The sequence below is a fragment of the Glycine soja genome, chromosome 15 (genome assembly GCF_004193775.1).
Source record: "Glycine soja cultivar W05 chromosome 15, ASM419377v2, whole genome shotgun sequence".
Classification (NCBI taxonomy): domain Eukaryota; kingdom Viridiplantae; phylum Streptophyta; class Magnoliopsida; order Fabales; family Fabaceae; genus Glycine; species Glycine soja.
In genome coordinates, this window is record NC_041016.1 from 47,167,816 (window position 1) to 47,177,933 (window position 10,118).

At 34.7% G+C, this 10,118-nt stretch overlaps 1 protein-coding gene across 1 annotated transcript; it reads left to right on the forward strand.

Annotated features, from left to right (window-relative positions):
* The first annotated feature begins 3,076 nt into the window (after positions 1-3,076).
* Positions 3,077-6,824, forward strand: LOC114385750 (60S ribosomal protein L18a-like protein). Its single transcript, XM_028345808.1, has 4 exons — positions 3,077-3,547; positions 4,457-4,532; positions 5,940-6,054; positions 6,416-6,824. The coding sequence occupies exons 1-4, from the start codon at positions 3,313-3,315 to the stop codon at positions 6,473-6,475; spliced, it is 486 nt and encodes a 161-aa protein (XP_028201609.1). The 5' UTR covers positions 3,077-3,312; the 3' UTR covers positions 6,476-6,824.
* The last annotated feature ends 3,294 nt before the right edge of the window (positions 6,825-10,118 follow it).

The following is a 10,118-nucleotide window of genomic DNA, read 5'->3' on the forward strand; positions in this document are numbered from 1 at the left end:
ATCTCCCACCAAAACTCAATATCACCCCACAAAGCAAAGCATAATTCTTTACTAATCACTTTCTTTTTTGTTTCTTGTAGAAATAATAACTTTACCTTTTCCCTACTTATTAATTGTCATACACATTTTATTTTCAACCGCCCCCAAGACCCCTTATATTAAATGTCATTATCTTCATAGACACTTTTCATGAAATCCCTCATACCATCTCCATAGTATTCTTTTTCAGCTTACTATCCCACTGCTCCATCACTGTTAGTTTATCTACCAACTTCTCACGTTTCTCCGACAAGGTAACTCCCATAGTCTCTCCCACATCTTATATTCTGGACATCTTTTCCTTATCATTCTTTGCCCCAAAAGAGTTGTTACAATTCCTGATGTTATAGTCAGGAATGAAATTATTGAACAAGAAGTTTTCATGTTTATCTTACCTTTTTCTTCTTTTAATACTAGACACCTACCCATTTTGGCCACTTGAAGTTGAGGTTCCACATGAGTCTTGAGAAAGATCGATTCATGGTTGGCCTCTAATAACTCCCACTGTATCATCACCTTTAGCGCAACCCTTTTGTAAATCATCTTCCTCGTCATCTGGCTCATCCTTATTCTTAGAAAAGCCACTTGCTTTGCACACCTCATCTTTTATAAAATCCCTACCCCTTTCAGACTCAACCTCAGAGACAATAAAGAGGACTACCCTTAGATAAAACTTGAAACTTATTCTAATTGCAAGAGGAACTTTTTTCCAGATAATTTTGTTTAGCCATCCTTCCACCCCCTAACATGGACCCAAATCTATTGTCCAGGCCCAGTTGTTTGGTATTTCCCTTTCATCACCTTTACATTGTTTTTTGCCACTCAGTCTTCCTCGAGCCTTGTGTTCACCTGCTTCTTGGCACCTAAATTCCCCAACTCGCATATTGTCATATAGATTTTCACCTCAAACTTCTCCCCTTTACTATTTTCATGAAAGATCACCACGTCCTCATGGCACCCTTTGTTGTCTAAAAAACTATGATCTGTCAAGCTCAATGTTTTTCCGGACATTAGTTGACCCTCTAAGCAACATAGGTGTACTACCCTCACGCCCCTGGCTAAACTCCTTTCCTTTTTCCATTGTCATTTCCTCTGACGAAGTTTTTCGACCATGGTATCGGCCCATGGTATCCTGTTCATCCTCTTTTCTCCCTTTTATCACCTCTTCTAAGTCTTCTACAGAGCACTCAGACATGATAAAGCCAACATCTCATCCCACCTTGCTACCAAAGGAAGAGTCATCACTAACATTCTCTCTACCCATATTGCAATGACACAACTATAATCGATTTGCATAAATGTACATCCTCACCAAGCAAACTACCCCATTAATCTTCACTCTCATCTTTGTTCTCATTTATTAAGGTGATGACATAAACACCAAAATGCATGCTAAATCTACCTGAGACAAGGTTCATGTCTGCTCTGCCATATCCACATATTTACCAAACTTAGAACCAACTTAGAAAAACATTCCTCCCCCAGGCACTGATAGGAACTCCAACGCATACGATCCACACAAGTTTATTTGTAGAAACAATATTGTCATATAATTTTTGAATAGATTTGAATATGGATTGGCAATTATCCCTTTCCTGTGCACATAGCTCATACATCCTCTCCTCAGATAAGCCTGAGATTAACACCAAATCACCCCTCATGTATCTAAACTTGACTTCTTCCCACCCATCCATAAGATACATATCATCAATTAGGTCAAACATTTTTAGGCCTGTAAGAACACCTACCTAGCATTGATCCAACCAACTTCTATCTTCAACCTTCACATTAATCACTAACCCTTTCCAATCTTCAACCTCAGCGTCTTGTTCAATAGTGTTCTTCACTTTTCCACACACTTTTAGTTCCATTCATTTTGTCCGTGATATTTTTGAAGTCGATATTGTCATGCTTATGTTGTTGGGCATCGATTGGTGCAACAAAATGGGGTGTTTGTTTTTGGGTAACCAAACAAGGCTTAGAGCCCTGTACATGCTTGTAGCTAGCTTATGTTCTATATTTGTTGTGGGATAGCACTTGTTTGTTGAACCTTGGAAGGTTCACATGCATTTTTTGCCTCCCAATGCATATCTTGTACAATTGTTGTTCAAGTGCTCTCTTGTTCTGCACACCCCAAAGCAAACAAATCCATAGCATCTTCCCCATCTGTCTCTTTGATCAATAAAAAAAAATACTTCCTTTACTAGTTTGTATCTCTTGAATATAACCTAGAATTGTTTTTGTCCAAAATTATCTAGGAAGTTAGTGAAGAAGAAGGACATGATATCTTTCTCAGCATACCTCTAATGTTTCACTGCTTCTCAACCTTCGTCTAGCTCCTTCTTCCCTATATCCTCTTCTTTCTCCTTCTCACACAACCCTTTTTGTGCCACTGGATCCTCCTCATCATCCCTCTCTCTATATTTCTCCCTCTCACACTCTCCATGTTTCTCCTCCTTGCTATATTTCCCTCTCACACTCATTGTGTTTCTACCTCTTTGCCATGGAACAGAGAAAGACTTAACCAAGTGCTTGCATGTATTAACTCATCACATCTAACTTGATCTGCTTGAGAGTAGCTTCCGCATATTCTCATCATTTTTTGATGTGGTTTTTAATGTTAATGCATATATAGGATGTGAAAGCAAACAACACCCCAACAAACAATAATCTTTTTCTTTTCCTAAAAGTAATGTTTCCTTATAGCTATAAAATCATAAGGTTAACCTTCAAACGTAGAGATCAGTGAAGTAGATTTTGTCTCTTTTAATAAAATCTTCTCCATAGTACACTTGAGAATTAAATTCCTATCAAAATGCATAAAAGATTTAATCATCTATTAATTGTGTTAAACTTTATGTGTATCGATGGACAACAATAATGATCATTAAAATTAATATATTCATTACTAATATCATAATTGAAAAAAAAAAAAAAAAAAAAACCCTATTCAATACCGAAGGATGACCCGCGGAACTAAACAGGCAAACGCGCTTTATAATCTTCGAAACAAGGCCAAGTGATGCATGTAACAAAAATTGCAACCCGATCCCCCGTTTCAAAGCTACCACTTTTCAGAGACACTTAAAAATATTTAACACTTTCCCCTAACCTTCACACGATGGGTCCACACAACAATCACTCATAATCATCCCTTTCCCCATTCACACAAACAAACACAACAACGCCACACTCACCTGATCAAAGAAGCATTTCTCTCGCAGCATTTCTCACTAGTCAAAAACCCTCTGAGAGAGAGAGCTCACAACAAAGATGACCGACGAAGACAAACCCAAAGCCTTCTCCGGCCACCACCATCACCCTCCTCCACCGCAGCCACAACCCTTTCCCGCCGCCCAGTACGGCACCTTCCAAGGCGTCGCCAACTACCCTCCTCCGCCGCAGCCGCACCCCGCCATCGGCTTCCCTCACCCCGTTCCGCCGCCAGGCGCCGCCGACTCCTCCGCCCCTCCTCCGCCGTACTACCCGGGGTACCAAGCCGTTCCCGGTATGGCTCTTCCCTTCTGAGTTCTCTTCATTTTTTTTAATGAAATTTTTGGTTAATTTAATTTAAATTATGGGTTTGATTTGAACTTGGAAATGAAAGGTGCGAAATTTCGTGTCTAGGATGATGTTTTGTGTGATGGGTTGGATCAAAGATTGGAACTTTCGAGATGGGTTTGGCTTTGTTGAGTTCTGTTTGGTTTGACCTGCAATAGAGTGATAGGTCAACTGCGTGTCTGTGTGCAATTTTGGGGTTTGAGGAAAAGTTTCTGTTCTTGGGTTTACTTGATTGTTGTGAGTGAGTTTTTTTGGTTTGTTTTTCTTTTCTCAGTATGTTTGATTGATGGAGGTTGAGAATGATTGTGAGTGTGTGAGTGTGGTGATGGGAGTGATTTGGAAAATGTTGTTGGCAGTTTGATGTTGTAGAATCCAATGGATTTGGTGGCTGTTGATGGTGATTCAGGGTTTTGGATTAATCACTGGTTTGTCTGTGATTATTTATTATCCCACATCATGGTTTTAAGCTTTCTACATGTTGCCTATATATGATCAAAGTGGTGGGATTAGGTTACAGGATCATTTGGCAGGTTGATAGACTGCTTGGAGAACTAGATCTACACTGTTTGATAATTTTACAATTCTGATTGAGACTTGTATATGCTCTTTCACTAAGAGTCATGTTGGTGTTATGCAATCCATGTTTTTACATTAAAATGAAGTAATAACAAATCATGCAGCACTTGCTTGGTGAAAGCAAAGCTGGTTATATTAGGAGATGATTATGAGCAGTTGGATTTTGTATTTGAGAATCTGATGGATGTTAGTTTGATAATGACATCTCTTTGTAGTGTAACGGGCTAAATTTTCCAGCCTGCAAGATTTTGATATGGTTTCCTCTGTGATATTGATTCAGGTTATGCAGTTGCTGAAGGAAGACCTGTAAGAGAACGCCACCTTGGTTGCTGTGGCCTTGGTTGTGGCTGGTGTCTGTAAGTAAATTTCCTGCATAGTGGCATATTACTTGTCAGCAATAACTTGTAGATAACTGGAAGTGAGCATTTTGACTTGCCTTTTTGTGTATGACGTTCTTATTTTGAAGCTATATATACATATAAATACATATACATAACATACAATCCAAAGTCAAGATATAATTCCTAGCCTGTTCTGTTGGTAAAGATTGCTAAATCCCTATAACAAGAGAAGTCTCTATTTTCTATTTATTGTAGAGTATGCGCCATTAGTAGTCTACTAGTCTTTCTTTGGTTTATGTTAACCTCAATTTTTTGTTTTTGGATAATTGCTTTTATTTTATTCTTCTATAACCATTAACATTTTCACTGACGAAAGTTGGTTTTGCTTTTTGCTGAAAACTTAAATATCAAATTTGTCTATTGTGCTTGAGGAAAATGCTTTCTTTAATTTCTGGTGTTAATTTCTTTTATTTTTTATTTTATTGAGTTAAGATACATGCACAGATGCATCTAAAGAATATTCAAATCATAAATGCATTCTTATTTTGAATTGCAATGGTGAGTCTACTGAAAGTAATTTTTGAGCTGAGAAAATAGGCAATGTAATATTATGATAGTAAATTTGCTTGTTTATCACAGTTTTCTCATTATGCTTGCATTTAAGGAGTTGCTGGGCTATGAAATTTATTACAACTTGAGAGGGAGAGAAGAGAGAAATGGCATAGGATTTGCCATTTCGTGAGATGCTTCTCGAACATCAACTTATTTGACATGTTTTTGAACATGGTCACCTTCTAGACAAGCTGCTTTGAATTTCTAGCAGTTTGTGTGTATTGGTGTCTACACCTTTTCTTTATTATTGACCACCCCTTCCCCCCTTGCCATTCAAAGGAAAATGGAAAATGGTTGAAGCCATTATTTATATCAGTGTATGATCAGGTTGTACTCGTAATTTTTTTCCTTGATATTTTAAGGTATGGCGGTATGGCCAACATTTTGCCTTTTATTATTATCATTGTACATCAAAATTGAAATACCGTATTCACAATGTGAGACAAGTAGGCTATTGACATGATTCTCCATGACTTTTCTTTAATTTCTCATGGAAATTATTTCAACATCTCTTTGAAAATATTATATCCTGCCTCGGTTAGGGTGGTTAGGGAAGTGTTTTTTTTGGGTGCTAATGAGCTTGGACCTGGTGGATCATATCAGTCTTAATCTGGTTATTCATGCATGATGGGGATGGTTCGTATATGCTTCCATTAAAATGCTGGAACCATTTACGTTGTTTCCTTTTACATTATCCAATGTTAATTCTCATATCTGTTATTTTCTTTTCTTTTCCCGTGTGTTGATACGAGTCAGTTACTTTGGAATTTAATATTGGTGTGTTGATTTCCAATAATTTTTGTTGTGAAGGTTTATATTAGGCTTCTTTCTTGCTGGTATTCCATGGTACGTCGGGGCAATAATTATGCTTTGTTCCAGAGTAGACTATCGAGAGAAACCTGGATATATTGCTTGTGTAGTTGCTGTAAGTGATTCTATCCTTTCTTCGTTTCACTTGAATCCTGTTTCATTTGTTTCAGTTCTTAATTTCTTATATTCTTTTAGCTACCCCGTCGTTTGAATTTTGTCAGATGTTCCCAAGGGGAATTGTGTGGCGTTATAGGCTTATTGCACTAAACCTCTTGGTTTTTATCTCCACATCACCCAAGCTTTTTGTATTGTTAGTTGCATGTAGCATTGTGAAACTTAAGATGTTCTTGTAAATTGTAATTTATAATTAGATTGAGGATTAAATTGCTTGAAGTTGTGTTTACTTGTATCATTATTCATTAATGTTACATAATGCACGAGAAGGTCACACTAGCTTTGTGAAACTTCTTTTGCAGGCTGTTCTGGGTACAATTGCGATTATTCTTGGTGTGACAAAGGGAGTAGATGATTGGTAATCTTCATGCCAAGAGTTGTAAAGTTTGCTAGACCAGTGCATGTAAAGTTAATCAGTTGCTGGAAATTATGTCTGAGTTCGGTTTATGTATTCATTGAAAACTGCTACCATGTCTAATATGTATTGTTTGATTTATTACAAGGTTGTCCTGGTCCTGACTATATATATATATATATATATATGATGGGGCAAGAGTTTACATTAATTATTTTTATGGAAAATTTTTATAGTGAGTTAACAATTATATGCTGACATTATTTGTATGGAACATTTTCAGTATAAGGTCATGTTTATGGATTGTTTTAATAAGGATCATGTTTATCTTACATGCTCCTTCTCTCGGATAGCAATATTTGGCTTCCCATAAGGACTTACTAGTACCATACTACAAGACAGCAGCTATGATTGCACCATAGGCCGTAGATTGGTAGTTTATTACCTATGGAGTAGCAATCCAAAGATTTAATAACAGTTCTTAGGATCAGATGATTGCTGAGTTTTTGGTTTTTAAATGTATTCTATGTTTCTTGAAAAGTTTGAATGAGCATTCTATGTTTAAATTGCAGGATAGTTTAATACCACGATTTTGTAAGTTGATCAAATGCATCATTGGTTCAGTTAATACCAAGATTGTTTCACTATTTTCTAGCCAACACTCTTAAATCGAAGGTGTGGTATCAACGCCTTTTGGTTAGATAAAGTCGAATAACTTCTCCTTAGACAACATCTTATATTTAAATCTTAAAATGAAAAAAAGAAATGAGTGTTGCGAAAAAAAGTTTCATTTTCAGTAATTTCTATATGACTCAAGTCAAACTAACCAGAATCTAAAACAACTTTAATACAGGCAGAGTCTTGGAAAGATTGAGGGTGTGGTAATCATATATAACTGTTTTTTAACTAAGATAACTTCTTAATTAAGTTTCACCTTATCTTTTGGAGTTGTAGGTGTCCCAATGATATTGTATTATTCTAAACCAATTTAATTTGATGCTTATGTTAGGAAATATGTTCTACCTAATATTTTGATGTGTTATATCTATTATTTAATGGGTAAATAGTCATTTTTATCATTGAATGTGTAGAGTGTTGACAAACTCATTTGTAAAAGAAAAAAAAGTACGACAAATTTATCCATTAGTTAGTTTTCATATGTTATTCCTACTCAAAGAGCTTGCGTGACACATAGAGACAAAAATGTCACAAAAATTATTGTCAGCATGACTCTTGAATAGATTAGACCAAAATGTCAATATGTTACTATTGGACCAAAATGTCAATAATTTTTTTGGACCAAAATGTCAATATGTTATCATTAGACTAAAATATTAGTAAGTTGTCATTAGACCAACATGTCAATAATTTTTTCATTAGACCAAAATGTCAATAATTTTTTTTGAACCAAAATATCATTATATTTCTATTGGACTAATTTTTCAGACCCTAAATTCCGTTTCATTTAAGGGTAAAATATAATTTGATATTTATCTTCCTCCTTTTTTTTATTGTTGCAAGCATAACATTATAATAAACACTTAAAAAAAATAAGAAAGCAAACATAATTTAAAATAAATATAATAATAAGCATAATATTGATTAATAAGCATAATTACTTTTAACAAAATTATATTTTATCCACAATGAAACGAATTTTGAGGTCTAACAAATTAGTCCAATGAAAACGTACTAACATCTTGGTAAAAAGAAAGAAAGTTATTGACATTTTGGTCTAATGGGAAATGACTGACATTTTAGTTCAATGATAAATTATTGACATTTTGGTCTAATGATAATTTAGTGACATTTTGGTCCAATATATTTAGTAGTCATGTTGACAATCATTTTTATGACATTTTTTGTCTCTCTATGTCACTTAGGGTCTTTCATTAACGGTAACGGACAAAGTTAACATATGGATGGATTCATCACAATTTTTCACTTTCGATGACTAAAATTTGAATTTTCATCTTTTGCGGACGAATTTGTCAGTATTAGAGATAAAGATCACTATTAATCCTTATTTAATTCTAAAATGTTATTATCACTGAAATAATTAAATTGGCTATTCATTTTTTATTTTCATTTTATAATTTATATAACTTCAAATGCATTAAAATATTGTGAAATTCAGAAAGACAACTATGAAGGCAAATTTACGAAAGAGGGTTCCTTTTAAAAACAATTTACGGGATGGGGTCTGTTTCAAAAGAAATAACGGAGGGGGTATGATATTTACGTGCAATCCGCCATTACTACTGGCGGCAAGCTTGTATCGCTATCGGCAGCAGCGGGACGCAGGCGGTATCGCCATTGGCATCAGCGATACACTTGTATCGCCATTGGTAGCTGCGGAACAAAAGCTGAGTCACTCTGCGTGCCGCTATTCAAGCTGGCGATACATGCTGACTAAGCATGTCGCCATTAGGACTGGCGGGACATGCCAACGTGGGCAGTCCCGCCATTGGTGCCTGCGAGACCAAGCCAGCATTGTTTTGCATTGATTAGCGGAATGTAGGTCACATGCATTTGTAGGTTATTCAGACTGATGGGCTGTGACTCAACAAGCTAGGGCACGTTCTTGCTTTTTGCAGGAAAACTAGACCATTGCTTTGTAGATAGGGCACTGTTATTGCATTGGTCTTTGTAGATAGGGCACTGTTATTGCATTGGTTAGGACAATGAAGGTCACATGCATTGCAGTTGAGGGTATTCAGACTAGTACTAGTACGTAGGAGGTAGGAGGTGACATGCATACAGGTTCCTTTGTTTGATATTACAGATAGCTTTGGTGTAAATTTTGTTTAAATACAGCAGTTGGAATGATACTCCATACTTGCAAAATTTGATATTGAAGAGAGTAAGAAAGACTTTGAAGTTTGCTGAGGAGAGAGGAAGAAAGACTTTGAAGTTTGTTGAGGAAGAAAGACTTTGAAGTTTTGAAGTTTGTTGATTCTATAGTAAGATTATATTTATTTAAAGAAAGTCTTATTTAGTTTTGTTTATTTATCATGTACAAATTTTTTATTTTGAAGTAATAAATTTTATGGTTAGAATAAAATTTTAAGGTAAAATTGTATTAATTTTGTAAATTAGATTTTTAATATAGAAATTATTAGCAATAATTAATTGTAAGCCTTTTTTTTTAATGGTTTTTGTGAATGAAATTAATTTCTGTATTTGACATATACAATTGTTTTGGTATTATTTGACATATAATTTAATTTAAGACAAAAACTAATTATATGCTATTTCTTAACTATTTTGTGGTTTGTTTTGAGTTAAAAACGAAGTTTCATTTTACTTGTGATAAAATTTAGTATAAGTTAACAAAAAGAAATTGTAATTTTAATTATAAAAAACAATAACGAAACTACAAGGAAATTAAAATTAATGATATGCAGAATAATGTATATATAAATTTAATTTAAAAGTCCCGTTATTTAATTTACTAACATAAAAACTAGCATGGGAATAACAATTTTTCATTACTATATTTATTAGTAATTTATTGATTTTTAATAATCTTAAAAGAACTTTATCTAACTTGGACTTTTAGATTATTTGATACTTTATGGTAAATAAGAAAAATATTGAGATAACAAATTAGCACTAGATCAGGTCTAATTATTTCTTCACTTTTCGAA

Coding starts and splice junctions, on each gene's coding strand:
- LOC114385750 (XM_028345808.1), top strand. CDS start 3,313: ATGACCGACGAAGACAAACCCAAAGCCTTCTCCGGCCACCACCATCAC. Junction 3,548..4,456: donor GGGGTACCAAGCCGTTCCCG/GTATGGCTCTTC, acceptor ATATTGATTCAG/GTTATGCAGTTGCTGAAGGA. Junction 6,055..6,415: donor ATATTGCTTGTGTAGTTGCT/GTAAGTGATTCT, acceptor CTTCTTTTGCAG/GCTGTTCTGGGTACAATTGC.